The sequence below is a fragment of the Nomascus leucogenys genome, chromosome 13, assembly GCF_006542625.1.
Source record: "Nomascus leucogenys isolate Asia chromosome 13, Asia_NLE_v1, whole genome shotgun sequence".
Lineage (NCBI taxonomy): Eukaryota > Metazoa > Chordata > Mammalia > Primates > Hylobatidae > Nomascus > Nomascus leucogenys.
In genome coordinates, this window is record NC_044393.1 from 105,451,065 (window position 1) to 105,471,528 (window position 20,464).

General features: G+C 41.2%; 1 protein-coding gene across 1 annotated transcript in view; it reads left to right on the forward strand.

Annotated features, from left to right (window-relative positions):
• Nucleotides 1-20,464, forward strand: part of UBE3C (ubiquitin protein ligase E3C) — a 136,479-nt gene that overhangs the window by 72,971 nt on the left and 43,044 nt on the right. The window contains exons 14-17 of the mRNA XM_030826341.1: nucleotides 9,641-9,745; nucleotides 13,428-13,515; nucleotides 16,011-16,108; nucleotides 18,191-18,323. Of these exons, the coding sequence (XP_030682201.1) occupies nucleotides 9,641-9,745; nucleotides 13,428-13,515; nucleotides 16,011-16,108; nucleotides 18,191-18,323 (424 nt within the window). The remainder of the gene's footprint in view (nucleotides 1-9,640; nucleotides 9,746-13,427; nucleotides 13,516-16,010; nucleotides 16,109-18,190; nucleotides 18,324-20,464) is intronic.

Below are 20,464 nucleotides of genomic sequence, written 5' to 3' on the forward strand. Positions count from 1 at the left end.
GGGCAATGACACCATCATACTCCACTGCAGCCTTGAACTCCTGGGATCAAGCAATCCTCTCACCGCAGCCTCCTGAGTAGCTGGGGCTACTGGCACGTGCCACCACACCCAGCTAATGTATTAGGTTTTTTTTGTAGAGACAGAGTCTCACTGTGTTATCCAGGCTGGTCTCAAATTCCTGGCCTCATGGGTTCCTCCTGCTTCTGCCTCCCATAGTGCTGGGATTATAGGCGTGAACCACTGCAGCTGGCCTATATAACTTTTTAATTAAGAAAAGTAATTTTAGTACTTTTGATTAATTAAGGTATTTTAACTAAAAATACTTTCATTTTAATTTACATTTGCCTCACTTAAACCATGTTTTTAAACCTTGTTACATGCATCTTTTCTATGTGGCCCTAACTACTTAACTGTGACACGATGAAATATAAATACAGTTTTTAAAAAGTTTTTATTTTTCACTAAATATTTCTTAGATTTTATTATTTTTTCAAACCTTTCAAAAATTGATTAACAAAGTAAAATAGGTCATTAATTTTTAATGCTAGTTGTATATAAATTATTTTAACATATCTTCATTCTTAACCAGAAAGTGAAGTTTTGAGTTACTGTGGCTGGAATGTTGGCAGGAAACCACCACCAGTGAGAATGTAACTGTTGGGATGGAAAAAAAGAAAAGGAAAAGGGTGCTTGACTTCCCATGAAATTTCTGCGGCAAACACATCTAGTCAGCTAAAATTGCTCATTAAAGGAGTGAGAGCAGAAGAAATGCATTTTCCAAATTGAATGCTGGATTTACAGTCCGTTTAATACCAGCGACCTCTCGCACACTAATGTTCAGTTCGAGTCATCAGCTGTCCCTTTGGGTCTTTTATCACTGCTTTTGTCAAGCTATCTATTTAATTGAAAGAAGTTAATTGAATGAAAATGATCAACTAAGCTTGTATTAATATTGCTAATGGAACTTTCTTCTTGGCCATGTTTGGAGAAAGATGTCAAGCTAGACTTTAGGAAGGGCCCATTAATGCTTGCACTTAACCTGATGGGCTAATTAAGGAATGCTTATTCATCCTCCAAGTCCACGAGAGTCTCTCTCTCCAGCCCGTTCTGCCTGGTTTTACAACACATTTCTCTTAGGAGCATGAGCATTAGCAGCAGCAGCAGTAACTGATAATGTTTTGATTGCACCGAATACAGTCCTAATGCATCGTTGAATTTATAATTTGGGCAGATTGATGTAATATATGATTGCACAATTTATTTTAATTACCTATTTCCGTATTCCTAAGTAAACTAGAAAGTTCACATGGTAAGCCTTTACTATATCCTTTCTTAAAGATTGACAATTTTGCAATTTTTCTATGTCAAAAAATAAGCAATCTCACCTATTTAAAACTTATAATTCATACATAGGCTTTTCCTGGATGTGGGTGTTAACGGTAGCGTATTTATTTTCCTTTCAATATTTGGTTAAACCCTGGGGTCTTTGTTAATAAAGCTTTCCATGATGTGCAATATCAGGTGTTGTGTATGATATCAGATAATTTCACTGTTTTATGGCACCTGTTGAGAGTTTCATAATTTCCATGACAGGCTTATCTTTAGTATGTAGAAATCTCTGAACTTAATAATGCCATATAAGATATTTTCCACCCTGGCCTTATTTTGTTTTGGTTAAGCGTTAAATGAAAAGTTTGTACAGAATTTTTTTATGCCTCAAAATGACTCCCTGCTACTTTATTAATCATTGAAGGTTTTAAGAATTAGGATGAGGCCGGGTGTGGTGACTCACGCCTATAATCCCAGCACTTTGGGAGGCCAAGGCAGGTGGATCACGAGGTCAGGAGTTTGAGACCAGCCTGGCCAACATGGTGAAACCCCATCTCTACTAAAGATACAAAAAATTAGCTGGGCGTAGTGATGCACGGCTGTAATCCCAGCTACTAGGGAGGCTGGGGCAGGAGAATTGTTAGAACCCGGGAGGCAGAGGTTGCAGTCAGCCGAGATAGCGCCACTGCACTCCAGCCTGGGCGATAGGGTGAGACGCTATCCAAAAAAAAAAAGAGGGCGAAAATTTACCTTTTTTTTGTTGTTGGTGGTGATTGTTTTACGTTTGAAATCAAGTTGTTGTAAGACCTTTTGAGTTTAGAATTGTTTAAAGACCATTTTTTTAAAGGATTTCTGTTCTTTGATCACCTGTCCCCCAAGCCATTTTATGCTACCTGCTATTGAGCTGAGCCCCCAGAATAAAAATCACTGCATAATTTTTGAGTAATCAGCTGCTATTAGCTTTTCTTTTAAGAAAATACTATCCTTATTATGAAGATATATGAACTTACACCTCTGTAGTTAACTGTGTTTTAGGCAGTATTCTAAGAGTTTTGCATATATTCATTTAATACAATAGTTCTGTGAGAAAGATACTATAATTTGTTTTACAGATGAGGTCATGTATATGATGGTAGAACCAGCTGCTATTCTGCATTCCCCTTCTGAAAAGAATACAAATTTTATCAGCATTTTTCATATTATTATTGTGCCAAATTTGAGTTGAAGAATTCGAGGTAGAATCAACCAAAGAACGCAAAAGCGTTTTGCCCATGATCTCCTGCCTTCCGTTGATTTTGACAGAATTGCAGATGATGAGACCTGACTCCTTCAACACCGACCATTTTCATTTTTCAGTCGTATCATGGTCCTCCCAAAGTCATTTGTGTGAGAGGCTCTGTTGGCTGGTCACAGAACATAGAATTTTAAGTGGATAGAGTCATCTTTCTTTGTCACTATAAGAATTGAGGTCACTTTCTAAGCCCTGCCTTGACACTGCTAAAACAGTTTATGCATTTATCAAATTTATAAACTCCTCTTGAAGTGTAATTTATAGCTATAATTACTTTAGCTTGATGAGATAGGAAATCCTGTTTTGAGATGTCTGTGTGCATCTACCAAACTTAACAGGAGTTACCTTCTGTGATAGGGAAACAGGAGGAAGTGGCAGGGAATGAGGAGGAAGGTTCTCATGCCCTTATTATCCGTATGTCTGGAGAGAGAGAGAGAGCCATACTATGAGTGATTTTTTTACTTCCTTAGTGGTTAAGTTGTATTTTTTCAGTTCCTAAAAGCTATTTTTAAAAAGTAATAAAGCAACAGCAGTGCCCTGTTAGTATAATCCTAACATGCGGCCATTTAACTGTCCCTGTTACAACCAAGAGACCCAAAGCTTGTAGTGCTGTGCCATTTCCTTTTCTGTTATTGAAGATTTTGATTGATTTTTTGTTTTTTGACTACTAAAGTGGATACTATATGAAGTAATTTTATAGTGTTTTAAATATATGTTGAAGAATACTGTTTTTCAAAATACACCAATTTTTAACCCGTTTATGCCAGAGGTTGCAAATTTTTTGTGTGAAAAATCAGGCCTTGTCAATGACCTTGAGCATTAGAATATAAATCCCACAAGCTTAGCGTTCCAATAATGGAACACTAGGCGTAAATGGGTTAACAAGTGGTAACTAAGGGCTATATAAAATTTGGTTAACCCTTGACAGCAGCAGTGCATACCAGATACTTCATGACTGTCATAGGTTAGAGTGTTTTATTCTCAGTTATTTGAACACTCACAGTATTCATCCCACCCATAGTGACACAGCTCTATGCTAAGGGATCATAAATGAATTCACACTGGGTTCCTGTTCCTGCAGTATCACCACGTAGTGAAGGAGACATGCATTCAGCTAATGACAGTGGGAAACAGCAAACTGCAGAGACCGGTCCTGTGGAAGCGCACAGGAGAGAAGCACCAGCTGCCGCGTCGTCTGACACTTGACTCACTTGAGGAAAACAGTTGTTTTCCAACGAGGTCATGTTCTTAGAGCTTTTTCTGACATGTTACTTTTTTTTTTTGAGACGGAGTCTCGCTCTGTCGCCCAGGCTGGAGTGCAGTGGCGCAATCTCGGCTCACTGCAAGCTCTGCCTCCTGGGTTCACGCCACTCTCCTGCCTCAGCCTCTCCGAGGCTGGGACTACAGGTGCCCGCCACCATGCGGGCAAAAAATAATTTTTTGTATTTTTAGTAGAGATGGGGTTTTATCGTGGTCTCGATCTCCTGACCTCGTGATCCGCCCGCCTCGGCCTCCCAAAGTGCTGGGATTACAAGCATGAGCCACCGCACCCGGCCGACATGTTACTTTTATATATTCTTTTTATGAAGTCAAATTGTAAAACTCCATTCTCATTTGATGTATTTCCCGCATTACACATTTACTGCACTTCAGAACCTGGGAATTGTATGCTAAGTATGCTTTGTATTTTGCTTTTTAAAGAACTAACTCATCTGGTTTCAGGACTAGATCTACTCTAGAAAGAAAAAAAAAAGAAAAATAATTAACTGAGTTGTTTGGTTTTAGTTACCAGATTTTACATATCACATTTAAGATAAAAAAGATACTTTTATGTTATGATGCAATTTAGTCTTTCAGTTGCCCTTCAAAACTTGGACTATATGTACTTAATTTTTTGGTTGCAATACTATGTCTAAATACCCGTCATCTCCCCACAGAAGTGTCAGAATTTAGGATCAGTCGTCTTGTCATCTAATTTGTATACACATTTGTGATAATGTAGCTAGTGCTGAAGAATATTTCCCCAAGGCCAGTTAAGCAGGATGTTCTTATGATCATCATTGCCATGAACTCTCAGACATAGCGATCTTGTGAAAACAGTGCCTGTTAATTCATAATGTTTACCTTGAACAGTTGTCAAGTGTGATTTTTATAAGGAGTTGGTATGTTTCTAAGCAGTTATCTACTTGATCTTTTTAATATTGGGGTTAAGGGAAACCTGCTTACGGCATCACCTATTTTTCATTCAAATGGCACATAATAGAGCATGTGTAACAGTTGTGTACTTTTGTGGGTGTTTTTTTTTTTTTTTTTTTTTTTTTTTTTTTTTTTTTTTTTTTGAGACAGGGTTTCATTCTGTTGCCCAGGCTGGAGTACAGTGGCTCGATCTCACTGCAACCTCCACCCCCCAGGCTCAAGTGATGCTTTCACCTCGGCCTCCTGAGTAGCTGGGACTACAGGCATGTGCCACCACACCCAGCTAATTTTTGTATTTTTCGTAGAGATGGGGTTTTGCCATGTTAACCAGGCTGGTCTTGAACTCCTAGGCTCGAGTGATCTGCCTGCCTCGGCCTCCCAAAATGCTAGGATTACAGGTGTGAGCCACCGCACCTGGCAGTGTGTGCATTTCTGAATAAATTTATTAGTACTTGAATAATGTATTAGTTTCTGCATTTATTTAATATAATATTTTGATCTAGCGTGGAAGAACATGAGAGGAGGGACAAGAGTTAACACATCAGATGGACATAATGCTGTTGTATTTCAGAACTTAAAATCCACTAAAGTTGTGTATATTCAGCTGGATACAGCTAGTTGTTCCAGTGTTTGCTATCTTATTTCATATAACTTACCACACTGGTTCTCAAGTCATAACTACCTATCAGAGTCATCTGGGGGAGCAGTTGAAAACTCGACTGGCTCCACCTCAGACTAACTGAATTCGAGTCAGTGAAGGCGGCATGCCTGTGGTGGGCTTTTCTCAGTACTCCAGGTGATTCTAAAATGCAGCAAAGGTTAAGAGCCACAGGACTAACCCTGCAGATAACTCTGAGCAGATTTAGTCACTTTATGTGATGTGGCATGGTTGCCTCTACAAACTTTCCCTTTTTGGTGCTAGATACTTGTAGAGCAGTTGAGTTTGTGATTCTGAAAGTGAATGTGGTAAAAAAGGAATGTGTTAAGGTGTTTCCAGATCACAAAATGGATCCAGTCAATTTTCATGTTTATATTTTTCATTAAAACTTAGGAGAAGGCCGGGCGCGGTGGCTCACGCTTGTAATCCCAGCGCTTTGGGAGGCCGAGGCGGGCGGATCACAAGGTCGGGAGATCGAGACCACAGTGAAACCCCGTCTCTACTAAAAATACAAAAAATTAGCCGGGCGTGGTGGCGGGCGCCTGTAGTCCCAGCTACTCGGAGAGGCTGAGGCAGGAGAATGGCGTGAACCCGGGAGGCGGAGCTTGCAGTGAGCCGAGATTGCGCCATTGTACTCCAGCCTGGGCGATAGAGCGAGACTCCGTCTCAAAAAAAAAAAAAAAAAAAAAAAAAAAAAAAAACTTAGGAGAAAAATAGTTGATATGAAGGAGGGAAAAATGTTCTTAGTTGAATTTTAAGGTTTGGTATTTGATATTCTAAGTAAGTATTTCAGGAATTGGTCCAGGACTAGTCATGCCATATTTAGCAAATAGACGGGTCACCTAGTTAAAATTGAATTACGGATAAATCACAATCACTTTAAAAAATGTAATTATGTCCCATGCAATATTGTGGACATACTTTAAAGAAAGCAATGTTTTGGACATACTTATACTAAAAATATATTATTTGATATGAATAAATATAAATATATTATTTGATGTTTATTAAACTATGCATTACCACAGTGCCTTCTATCTTGATATCCCGTCCTTAACATAACTCCCTTGGCTGGACTCACTTTTTTACCTTCTCCTTTCCTCCTCCTTTCTCCCCATCTCCCCATCTCCCTCCACCCCCTTTTTTTGATTCACCAAGGATCCATGGTACTGGCATGTTATATTGGTAACATGTGATTACTTCTTTTTTCATATTTAGGATAGGAAATATGAAAGAGGATACACTATATTGAAATTTTTTTAACATTTAATTTTATAATTTAGTAGAAGAATGTAAATGAGAACTTGTCTCATATAATTTGATAATGTTTGTAATCTGTAGAAAATATATGTTCTCATGAACAGAGATTGAATAGAAATAGATATCTAGGAGTTAGGCAGACCTGATCTTTCCGTTGCCTGACCTGGAGCAAGTTACCCCCTCAATAAAGCTAAGTTTCCTTGGGGATGATAAATTCATGAGACCCCAGGATTCCGTGGGATGGTACAATTAAATATGTAAATATGTCAGAAAGCATGACCTTTGTTCACGGTTGGGATGATTATGAAATGGCCAATTTCAGCATGGTAACTATTAAATCTGGATTTATTTAAAGTATCAATTTAATTGGTCATAAAAATGGAAAGACCAGACACAATCATCTTCATACAAAAAGATTATACTTCTGTTACTGTTGGATGGGTGTGTGCTCTTTGTGGACTACCTGAATTTATCCCTTACAAGGATAGCACATGTAATTAGCATAGCTCATTGAGCTTTCGTCTTTGCTTTTGAAGAGTAAAATGAACGACTTTCAAGAATTAGTGTATTAGGTCAACGACAGTACTTTGTTTCAGCCAAACAGTTAACCAGACAGAACCAATAATGAGGCTCTCCCCAGGCTGCCTAGGCTGCATAAGAAACCATTAATTGTAAGATGTTGTGTGTGCAGCTGAGCCCCTGAGCAACACCATAGAGTCAAGGGTCACGGAATAACTGACTCCAGTTTACCCTGATTACTTAACTAAACATTTCCACTCATTTAAGAAGGATGGTGTTTCCATAGCATTGTGATAGGTTTTAAAATGCCACAAGATAATCGCCACTTCTAAATATCCACCACTTATAAAGGTGCATCTTTGATCTTGAGTGGGTTTTTGCTATTCAATTTTATTTGCATGACCAAATTGCTCAAATAACACTTTCTCTCTGTCCATGAGTAGGTCATTCAAGGGGTGTCCACATTGTAGTGGCCTGAGATATCAACCTAAGTACCCTTCCCCTTTTTCGTTGGGCACACAGAATTTCTGGTATCCCTGCATGCCATGGATTTGCATTTCATAAAATAAGCATTTGTATTTCATTGTATGTAAATGCTAAATTATGGAATTTTAAAGGGAAATCTCAACAATTGATTGTGTGATCTTTATATCTAATATATCCAGTATAGATTAGATATATTATAAATTTATATATTATATATAGAGATACATAGTATGTGATTTATAATTATAAATTGTATAATATATAATATAAATTGTATAAATTAGTATATATAATAGATATATATTAGAAATGTTATTTCTAATCTATCTGGTGGGTATATTATAAATCGGATTGTCCTGATTTTGTTTTTTCTGTGACGATTTCTGTTGTCTTTAATTAGAGGCAGCATGCATACAGGCCTGGCCGACTTTTCAGAAAACGCCGTCTTGAGCTCTGTAGTAGTTATATGATCCAGTCCTGGTTGTAGACATTTAAAATGTTGGATTTACAATTTTGGTTTATCTTTGTTTATTACAAAATGCATTTCTATTCGGTAGAGAACTTCAGGTCTTTTTAAAGCAATGCTATTAGATCTCTTTAATCATGTATTATAAAATTTACAATTATTGATCTCAAGTCAGTCATTTAGTACCTGCTAGGTTCCAAGGTGGCTAGTTGGATTCTATTTGTGAGGAACTCACTGCACAGCAACCAGAGAGGAACTGTTCTGAAAGAATATTGTAATTTTTTTAAAACCATAATAAAATACAAAGCTCTGATGATATAGTGAAGTGTGTCCAGGCCAAACTGTTTGGAAAGGTTATCAAGGAGATCAGACTCGATTTTTCTGGAGTTATGATCACAGACCTGACTTCATTTGCTTATGTGTGGCAAGTGCTGCAATTGTTTTCTCTTTGGGAGATGTGACAGTGATATCTGGGATGCTGCTTTTTTCCCCTAGTGCCGTTACTACATTGTTTCTCAGAAAACTCAGAAATGCTGGCCGGGCGCGGTGGCTCACGCTTGTAATCCCAGCACTTTGGGAGGCCGAGGCGGGCGGATCGCGAGGTCAGGAGATCGAGACCACGGTGAAACCCCGTCTCTACTAAAAATACAAAAAAATTAGCCGTGCGTGGTGGCGGGCGCCTGTAGTCCCAGCTACTCGGAGAGGCTGAGGCAGGAGAATGGCGTGAACCCGGGAGGCGGAGATTGCAGTGAGCCGAGATTGCGCCACTGCACTCCAGCCTGGGCGACAGATCGAGACTCTGTCTCAAAAAAAAAAAAAAAAAAAAAACAGAAATGCTATTTCAGGAAAAAGTTTTACAAAATTGCACCACTTAGAGGTATCTTTCATTAGAACTCAGATGAGCTAAGGCATTTCCAAATTCGTGGGTTTTTTTTTTTAATATTTTAGGTTTGGGGGTACTTGTGAAGTTTTGTTACGTAGATAAACGTGTCATCGGAGTTTGTTGTACACATCATTAGATCACTCAGGTATTAAGCTCGGTCCCCAGTAGTCATCTTTTCTGCCCTCTCCCTCCTCCCAACCTCTCCCTTCAAGTAGATCCCAGTGTCTGTTCTTTCCTTCTTTGTGTTCATGAGTTCTTATGTAGCTCCCACCAAATTTGTGTTTCAAAGCTTAATCACCACCTCCGTTGTAACTTAAAAAATTATCATGTACATGTGTTTGTTGTTCTGCACGTATTTGTTGGCAGATAACTGCTTTGTATACATTATTGTGATGGCAAAAAGAAGCCCTTTTCTGTGAGCGGGTTTGGTGTCCGGCTCGCCCTGGGTTCCTGCACCACTGCTGTGTGCTCCTCCTTGAGTGAATGTATTGCTCACTGTGCACTGTGCTGCTGAGCTCACGTGTGTGACACGGATTTGTTCTTTCTTTTCAGGTTATCACCAATCTAGTGAAAATGTTGAAGTCCAGAGACACGAGGAGAAATTTTTGTCCTCCAAACCACTGGCTGTCAGAACAAGAAGATATTAAAGCAGATAAGGTGTTATTGAAATATCTTTTTAATATTTATCATTAAAAAATACATTTAGCTTGTGTCTTTCTGGAGAGAAGAATTAAGCACTTTAAAATTATTTATTTTATGACTCACATGACTAAATAGTGATGATAAACCTTATTACTAACTGTTACGCCAACTTCTTAATGGAACATATAGCAGTATCATTGACTTAAAATGATATTCTGAGTTATTAATCCTCAATTTTCCTTTTTAACCTGAGATTATATTAAAGCCTAATGATTCTTTGTGAGGTTGAAAAATATTTTGCTTTTATTAGTATTAATATATGTCTAGTATTTAAAAGAGATCTTATACCTAATTTTTGTGGGTTTTTTTTTGAGATGGCATCTTGCTATGTTTGCCCGTGGTGGTCTCAAACTCCCAGCCTGAAGTGATCTTCCCACCTTGGCCTCCCAAAGTGCTGGGATTACAGACATGAGCCACCACACCAGTCCTTTATCCTTGATTTTCTAAAAGAACAGAGACAAATTTGAATATTATTAACATCTACATCTAAAGCAGATTCAGTAGTATGATACATTAGTAAAAAATTTAAGTGGCCAGGCGTGGTGGCTCATGCCTCTAATCCCAGCACTTCGGGAGGCCGACGGGCAGATTACTTGAAGCCAGGAGTTCGAGACCAGCCTGGCCAACATGGCGAAACTCTGTATCTCTACTGAAAATACAAAAATTAGCCGGGTGTGGTGGCAGATGCCTGTAATCCCAGCTACTCGGGAGGCTAAGGCAGGAGAATCACTTGAACCTGGGAGGCAGAGGTTGCAGTGAGCTGAGACTGTGCCATTGCACTCCAGTCTGGGTGATAAGAGCAAAACTCCGTCTCAAAAAAAGAAAGAAAAATGAAAGAAAATACAAATATTAGCCGGGCATGGTAAGTGTCCCCCTGTAGTCCCAGCTACTCAGGAGGCTAAGGTATGAGAATCCCTTGAGCCCTGGAGGTGGAGGTTGCAGTGAGCCAAGATCGAGCCACTGCACTCCAGCCTGGGTGACAGAGTGAGATTCTGTCTCCAAAAAAGCCAAAAAATGTAAGTGATGTTAACAGAGGCACATAGGGTATTTTCAGTTTTGTTCTTGAGAAAAAGTCATAACTGGATTCATTTCAGAATATTGGGAGTAGGAGATGGAGTGATGGAGGGTATAAAAGAAACCATGTCGGCCGGGCACGGTGGCTCATGCCTGTAATCCCAGCACTTTGGGAGGCCAAGGTGGGTGGATTGCCTGAGCTCAGGAGTTTGTGACCAGCCTGGGCAACATGGTCAAACCCAGTCTCTACTAAAATACAAAAAATTAGCCAGGCATGGTGGTGTGCGCTTATAGTCCCAGCTACTTGGGACTGAGGCTGAGGCAGGAGAATTGCTTGAACCTGGGATGCGGAGGTTGCAGTAAGCTGAGATCACGCCACTGCACTCCAGCCTGGGCGAGAGAGCAAGATTCCGTCTCAAAAAATAAAGAAACCATGTCACAGAAATATTCGAGGAGAGAAAACAGGAATGTTTCAGAACACTTTTACAAGCATGACTGTGCCCTCATGAGATATTTGTGAGTTAAGCCTGTTGCTTCTAACTCTGCCCACTGACAAGGTACAGCAATGGTGGCAGATCCCCCAGCAGTGAACAGCTCCGGGGCCCAGGCTGGGGTCGCTTCACAGCAAAAGAAGCAGTCCTGCCATGGTGCTTGGTTCCAGGTCTGGGGAAGACCCTGCAAGATGGGTGTGGAGTGTTCTGTCATGCTGGAGAGCGAGGAAGCCATTGCGGGTGGCTGGGGCTGGGAGACAGGGTTAGGAGCCTGTCTCTAGCTGGTCATAGGCAGAAACTTGAAGCATTCATGAAAGCAGCTAACTCTGAGTTCGCGAGGGTGCTAACAAAACCCTTCGTCGTCATATTTGTAGGATGCAAAGGAAACATCTCATTGTTTCGAATACTGTTTTGAAAAAAAGAAGTACTCAAGCATTTAACCCACCTTTCATTTACAAACTGTACCTCAGGCAAAACAGATAGTGTGTGATCTTTTGCATTGAAGTATTCCAGCCAATACTACATGAAAAGGATTTTTGCAAACTAGAATCAGCCTGTTGCAGGCTCTGGTGAAGGAGATGACCAGGGCGGTGCCGCTCCAGGTGCAGCGCATGTCTAGGGTCTGCTGGTCTGAGATGGTGTGTTGGCCTCCCAGGAGAGGAGGGTCTGGTCCCAGAATGCAAATGCAAATAACTGCACCTCTTCCTTACTCCAGAAAGTTGTGCGATGGGAAAATGTCAGCTGAGCCCAGCAGTGTGTTTAGTGATTTAATTGATTTATATTTTGGCACAAGTCCCTTATCTCATCACCAACTGGTAGTACGGTGCACACACCCACACTCGAAGTAGGTTTCACCTCTGCAGTGAAAAGCAGAGATGGGGGCCTCTCAATGATCGAGCATCCCACACCACCTAGGAAACGTTCTCGCCAGAAAGTTAAATCTAAATGTGGTGGAACCTCTACATCTAACTACAAAATTACAGGAAACAGAGGGGTTAGAAGTACATCTTTAACAACACCATGAGCGTGCAATTAGCAAAATCTAGATTATGGGAAATTTTACAGGATAAAAGTTTCTTCATTAAAAATTGCAAGGGTGGCTGGGCACAGTGGCTCACACCTATAATCCCAGCACTCTGGGAGACCGAGGTATATGCGGATCACCTGAGGTCAGTTCGAGACCACCCTGGCCAACATGGTGAAACCCCATCTCTACTAAAAATACAAAAGTTAGCCAGGCGTAGTGGCATGTGCCTGTAATCCCAGCTACTTAGGAGGCTGAGGCAGGAGAATCTCTTGAACCTGGGAGGCAGAGGTTTCAGTGAGCCAAGATCAGGCCACTGCACTTCATCCTGGGCAACAGAGTGAATGAGACTCCATCTAAAAAAAAAGATTGCAAGGGCCGGCTGGGCACTTTGGGATGCTGAGGTGGGTAGATTGCTTAAGCTCAGGAGTTCAAGACCAGTCTGGGCAAGATAGCAAAACCCCATCTCTACAAAAAGTACAAAAATTAACCAGGCGTGATGGTATACACCTGTAGTCCCAGCTACTCAGGAGGCTGAGGTGGGAGGATCGCTTGAAACCAGAAGGTGGAGGTCGCAGTGGGCTGAGGTCGCACCACTGCATTCCAGCCTGGGTGACAGAGTGAGACCCTGTATCAAAAAATAAAAAATTGCAAGGACCAAAAATAAGGGATGAGAGGAACTGACAGATGAAAAATAAGAGAAAATATACTATGTCTATTTTATTTGAATACTGCCTCAACCAAATTGAAAAAAAACTAGAAAGTGAATCTTTGATATAATAACTTAATTTTTAAAGTGATCTATTTTGTTTCATAAAGCAATTATATTATTTTACTATGTTTAGATATTATGCATCATCAAATAAAACAATTAGAGATTTCTTTAGGGCGTATTAGAAAACACAGTTAACTGTAAAAGTATGAAAGGATAGCCAGCATGAGAGAGGACCTGAAAAGGTAAAGCAGAAGGGGACATGAAGGTATGAGGTCAGAGAGCGGGCCCAGCCCACGGTAGAGAAATGTCCAGCACCGATTCTGTTCGAGTGTGATCAGGTCGAAGTGTGTGCTAGAGCACAGGGGAGTGCTGAACCAGGATTGCCCCCGACAGGTCACTCAGCTCTATGTGCCAGCATCCAGACATGTGTGGAGGTTCCGGCGGATGGGGAGGATAGGCCCGCTGCAGTCCACCCTGGACGGTGAGTTCTCTAGGACACAGGGTTACCGAGGTATGAATTACACGCTGTCAGATTCACTCCTTTAATCTACAGATTATTTTTCATAAACTCATGTTATTTTTCATAAACTCATGCAGCCATGTCACCCCCACCAGGAGCTACCATGTGGAAAACTTTCATCACCCCCAAAATTGCCTCTAGCTCCATTGCGGCCACCTCTTCAGCAGCCACCCATTTCTGTTTCGTCCTGTCACTTTGCCTTTTGCAAAAGGCCTCCAAAGGGAACCATGCTGTGTAGTCTGCTCCTGGCTCCTTTTGGTCAGCACGGTGCATTTGAGGGTGCTGTGTGGGTTGATGGTTCCCTCTGTTGCTCAGCAGTATTCCAGTGTGGGGATGCACCACAGTTTGTGAATCCATTCATTGGTTGAAAGACATTTGGTTATGTTTTCATTTTCAGTCTCTGGGAACACGAGTACAGCTGCTATAAACATCTATGTACAGGTTTTTCTGTGAACATACATTTTGTTTGACATGGAGTAAGTTTCACTGGGAGTAAGAATCCTGAGACATTTGGCAAGTTTATGTTTAACTTGATGAGAAGCTGCAGAACTGTGTTCCAGGGTGGCTGCACGGCTTTGCATTCAGACCAGCAATGAATGAGAGCCTCTGTTGTTCCCGGTCCTCACCAGCACTTATAGTTGTCATTTTTAAAAAAAATATTATGGGCTTGGTGCGGTGGCTCACGCCTGTAATCCCCAGCACTTTAGGAGGCCAAGGTGGGCGGATCACGAGGTCAGGAGTTCAAGACCAGCCTGACCAACATACTGAAACCCCATTTCTACTAAAAATACAAAAAACTAGCTGGGCGTAGGGGCGGGCACCTGTAATCTCAGCTACTTGGGAGGCTGAGGCAGGAGAATCACTTGAACCCAGGAGGTGGAGGTTGCAGTGAGCTGAGATCACACCACTGCACTCCAGCCTGGGTGACAGTACAAGACTGTCTAAAAAAAAAGAATTTGGCCATTGTAAAAGGTGGGAAATGGTGTCTTATTGTGGTTTTAATTGGTGTCTACCAGCCGACTAATGATATTCAGCATCTTTTTCATGAATTTTTTTCTTTTGTTTTCTTGGTTGTTTTTTGTTTTTTTTGGAGACAGGGTCTCACTGTGTGCTCAGGTTGGAGTGCAGAGGTGCAATCACAGCTCACTGCAGCCTTGACTTCCTGGGCTTCAGCAATCTTCCTGCCGTGACTTCCAAAGTAGTTGTGACCACAGGCGTGTGCCACCACACCTGGCCAATTTTTTAAATTTTTTGTAGAGGTGGAATCTCCATATGTTGTCCAGGCTGGCCTTTAACTCCTGGGCTCAAGGGATCTTCCCACCTTGGCCTCCCAAAGTGCTACGATTACAGGTATGAGCCACTGCACACTGCCTATGAACATGTTTTTTAGTTATTGAATTTTGAGAGTTATAAAGCTATTCTGGATATAGTTTATCAGATATGTGATTTGCAAATATTTTGTCCCAATCTGTGGCTTGTCTTTTTCTTTTCTTAGCAGTGTCTTTCAAGGAGGAGAAGTTTTAAATTTTGATAGAATCCCATTTACCATTTTTTTCTTTAATAAAATTGTGCTTTTGAATGATGTCTAAGATACCTTCGCCTAACACTTTACTTTTTTTTCTTTTTTCTTTTTTTTTTTTTGAGACAGGGTCTCACTGTGTCACCAGGCTAGAGTGCAGTGGTGCAGTCACAGCTCACTGCAGCCTTGAACTCCGCAGTCTCAGGCATTCTCCCACCTCAGCGTCCTGAGTAGCTGGGACTATAGGCGTGTGCCACCATGCCCAGCTAATTTTTTAAAAAATTGTCTTTGTAGAGGCAAGGTCTCTCTGTGTTGCTCAGTTTCTCAAACTCCTGAGCTCAAGGGATGCTCTCGCCTCAGCCTGGGATTACAGGCATAAGCTGCCATCCCCAGTTCCTTGAAATGAGTTTCAAGAGGCCAAGTTATGATTTACTGTTGGAAAGGAATGGGATATGTGTTTATTCATGAAATACTGCCTGGGGCCCACTGTGTATACAGCCTTCTCCCAGGCACCATCTCATGCACACAAGCCTGGTCTGGGAGGAACTTTGTTGCCATAGTAGGAGGAAAAGGGCACGAAGGTGGTCGGGGGTGGCCAGGGCACCTCCCACTGCTGGATCTGGCTGCATTCGGGCCTCACTGCCAGTGCTAGGGTTAGCTGTGCACTTGAGACATGCTGGACAGCTGGAGTGGAAGTGTAGTTCTTGATTAGGACATCTTTAATGTTCGATCAAGGTATGTATTTGGGGAGCTGCTGTGCTGATCCTACACTGTGCATGGCTCACGGGTCTACCTGAGGCGGGGATATGTTCATGGAACTGGATTTAGATAAATGAGATAATCAGGATGATTTCAAGAACCTTCACCTTAAGAATTGTCAGTGGGAATGCAAGGGAAAGTACAAGTGAACTAATTAAGGTTTTAAAATGTGTTGTAGTGGGTTTGGAGTCCCCGCCGCTGTCTGTGTCTGAGGAAAGACAGCTTGCCGTCCTGACAGAGTTGCCTTTTGTGGTTCCATTTGAGGAACGAGTAAAGGTATGCGATTTGGTTTCTTTATTGTCACTATGTATCATATTAGGGTTAAGAAATTAACACCCACCCACCAAAGAAATCTCTAAAGGTGCCTAGTGCCTGGCTGATTACATAACATACTTTTCTCATTAGGTTGAAATAGCTAAGAATGATTTCTAAAACCCAACCAGATACCTCTTTTTACAAACTGAAAGTATTTTCTTAGTTACAACTGGTTGAAAGCCAGTAACACTATAGATTTCTTATAATGAGGGTCTAACGTCATTTTTCTCTATTAAATTTTGCATTGTTTGGCCAGGTACCGTGGCTCATGCCTGTAATCCCAGCACTTTGGGAGGCCGAGGCAGACGGATCAAGCCCATGAGTCTAAGACCAGCCTGGGAAACATAGCGAAACCCTGTCTCTACAAAGAATACAAAAGTTAGTTGGGCATGGTGGTGTGTACCTGTAGTCCCAGCTACTCGGGAAGCTGAGGTAGGAGGATCATTTGAGCCTAGGAGGCAGAAGTTGCAGTGAGCCAAGATCGTGCCACTACACTCCAGCCTGGGCAACAAAGCCAGAACCTATCTCAAAGGGAGGAAAAAGTTTTGCCTTGTTTTTGAAAATGCAAATTTTTCATGAAGATAAGCTTCTGTACGTTCATGTTTAAGTTATTTATCAGAAACGCTGTTTTATTTTTATTTTTCTGAGACAGGATCTCTCTCTGTCACCTGGGCTAGAAAGCAGTGCTGTGATCATAGCTCACTGTAGCCTCAAACTCCTGGATGCAAGCCACCATCTCACCTTGACCTGCTAAAGGGCTGGGATTACAGGCATCAGCCACTGCACCTGGCCTGGAAACACGACTTTTTTTTTTTTTTTTTTTTTTTTTTTTGAGATGGAGTCTCCTCTGTCGCCCAGGCTGGAGTGCAGTGGCGCGATCTTGGCTCACTGCAACCTCCGCCTCCCGGATTCAAGCAATTCTCCCGCCTCAGCCTCCCAAGTAGCTAGGACTACAGGCACGTGCCACCATACCTGGCTAATTTTTTGTATTTTTAGTAGAGATGGGGTTTCACCGTGTTAGCCAGGATGGTCTCGATCTCCTGACCTTGTAATCTGCCCGCCCCAGCCTCCCAAAGTGCTAAGATTACAGGCGTGAGCCACCGTGCGCGGCCACTTTACTTTTTATAAAAAAAGAAATGGACAAATATCTTAATTCCTTGTCTAGTGTCTTTGATGTACAAAACTTTGTTTATATATGTTTCCAAATTTTAAAATGTTTTGTTTTTATTTGTCAACTATTTTTACCAATTTCTAAAGATTACTTGGTTCCGTTCTCCAGTCATGGCTTCAAGAGTGTATTTTTTAGGCCTGTGCACTCTGTTTATATGGTGAACAAAAGAGTTTCTTTTGAAGCTGTTCATGTCCCTTCACTAAACCCTCCCTGTGCGTGCGTACACACACACACACTCTCTCTCTCTCTCTCTCACACTCACTCACTCACTCACTCACTGACCCACATAATTCCTGAGCTCCCTCTACTGGATTTTTAACATCAAAAAATTATTCGAATTTTGTCATAGAGATATTTCTACTAGTGTTAGTATACAGCTTTTACAAAGCTATTCTTCCCTCACTACCTCAGTTTTTATAAAGGATTTATAAATGAAAATATTCTATAGCAAGGGGTTTAAATTTAAATTTTAATTTATTTTATTTTTGAGACAGAGTTTCACTCTGTCACCCAGGCCTGAGTGCAGTGGCGCAGTCTTGGCTCACTGCAACCTCTGCCTCCCAGGTTCACGAGATTCTTGTGCCTCAGCCTCCCAAGTAGCTGGGATTACAGGCATGAACCACTGTGCCTGGCCGGATTTTTTAATTTATTTTAAACTGGGCAAAGGAGCAACATTAGAAATATTTAAATATGATATACATTAGATAGTATCTGTACATTTATTGATAAAAATCAAGATTTGATACCTTGACTGTTAGCATTTATTTCAGAATTTATGAACATACAAAAGATAAGATTTAGCAGTTTATTCTTTGGTAGCTTGTAACAGGTCTTTTGTTTCTAATAACCTTACAGCTTTCCTTGTTTGTCAGATCTTTCAGAGGCTGATTTATGCAGATAAGCAAGAAGTTCAAGGAGATGGTCCATTTCTGGATGGAATTAATGTCACAATAAGAAGAAATTACATTTATGAAGATGCTTATGACAAACTTTCTCCAGAAAATGGTATATATAATTCTCTCTGTGTATTATTTGGCAGGTGGAGGCTAGGAAATTGTTTTAGAAAATGGTGGTTCTTTAAAAATTAGTGTCCATCATCTTGTTCCATAATGACTTAAAAACTGAAATGTGAGGCTGGGTGTGGCGGCTCACACCTATAATTCCAGCACTTTGGGAGGCTGAGGTGAGAGGATTGCTTGCGCTCAGGAGTTAGAGACCAGTCTGGGCAACATACTGAGACCCTGCCTCAACAAAAAAAAGTGAGCTTATCTGGGTATGTTAGTGTGCCCCTGTTGTCCCCACTCTGCGAAAGGCTGAGGCGGGAGGATGGCTTGAGCCTGGGAGGTCAAGGCTGCAGTCGAACCCTGATTGTGCTACTGCTCTGGCCTTGGCAATAGAGCCAGACCCAGTCTCCAAAAAAAAGTGTAGCAAGTCAGATTTGGGAGACATGTTATCAAGTAATATTTCTAAAATTGACAGTTACTACAACAGAAGCCTTTAAAAAATAATTATTTTTAAAGGGCAAGAAAGTAACCAGTTCCCCACCTCCCGTTTCTGCCCCTAAAATTTAGTTTGCAAGCTGTTGTTCTAAAAATCTCTATGGCAGCCATTTACATTCTGCGTTTTTGTATAAATATTTATATGAAATCACAAATTGTAAGCCAAATTAAACATATTAAAATAAGTGCCATTGCAATCCAAGTTTCTTTGTAAAAGGATAAGTGTGCTTCAATGACACTGCCATTAGTAAAGGAGAATTATATTGTAACAGCAATTTGGATAGCATTTGGAACTCACTGGCACGTTTTGTCTTATGTTAATATTTGATACTTAGTCTTCAAAGTTTGTATGCTATTAACCTCTAATATATTAGCAGTTTTAACTTCCAAATATTGTGCTTCTGATAATACGTTAATTCAATGTTGGTCAATGCCGAGGGGATTAAAATGGAAGCTTAGGCTGGATCTAAAATTAAAAATGAAATAATCTTACCTGGTTTTTGGAAGGTGATGAGTTGTCCGATGTGAAATGACAATTGCCTTTTCCTCTAGGGAAGCAACTTAATTTTCTTCTAAGGAAATGAAACCTGATTTCTAATAATTTTTATTGCTTACATAAAGAACTAATTTTGTCATAATGTTGGAACAGTGGAGGAAAGCTGACATCAGTTGTTTCCTTACTCTATTTCAAGCTTTTATTTTTTTACACAATTTACTGTTGCCATTGAATCCTTGCCATGGCCCTCTGATGCCAAGTGTCATCAGCTGAGACCGAGTGAACTCAGGTCTGCGTACAGGCTGTGACCTCTCCACAGGGCCAGGTTTCTCTTGCCTAGCAGATTGTGTTTTCAGTGTATTTGGCGTGAATGAGATGAGACTAGGTACTTTGACTCCTAACTTTGACTCCTAATCTAACTAATCGTCTAATTGAGAGATGTTTTGGGGTCCCACAGTACCTTATAAATTAATTCTAATAGTTCTTATGTTGTATTTTTATTAGCATATTTCATGTTCATCTCTCCCACTTGACCCTGGAGGTCTTTACAGCTTGGGATGGAATTGTTTATTTGGTGTACACAGTTGGTGCTCAGTAGATGCTTGTTCAGTTTGTGATTGAATCCCAGGGGGGAAAAAATAGATGTGATAAAATAATGAGTTTGCCAATGATCGTGTAGTGTTTAGAGAAGAGTGAGATGTTTAACGTTGAGGGGCCTTCCAAGAGGCAGTTCTGGAGCAACACCTGTAGGGGAGGAGCTGAGTTTGTGGGTGAGGGGAACTCCGAGGGCACAGGTGCTGTGGTTGGGGGTACTTGCAAGTAGGGAGCTGTAAGCTCTTCAGCCAGAGTAGAATGTGTTTCTCATTTACCAGCAATTTAAAATTAACTTTAAAACTACTCCCTGGGCGGGGCGCAGTGGCTCACACCTGTAATCCCAGCACTTTGGGAGGCCGAGGCAGACAGATCATGAGGTCAGGAGATCGAGACCAGCCTGGCCAGCATGGTGCAACCCTGTCTCTACTAAAAATACAAAAAAAATAGCTGGGCGTGGTGGTAGGCACCTGTAGTCCCAGCTACTCAGGAGGCTGAGGCAGGAGAATGGCGTGAACCCAGGAGGCGGAGGTTGCAGTGAGCCGAGATCGCACCCCTGC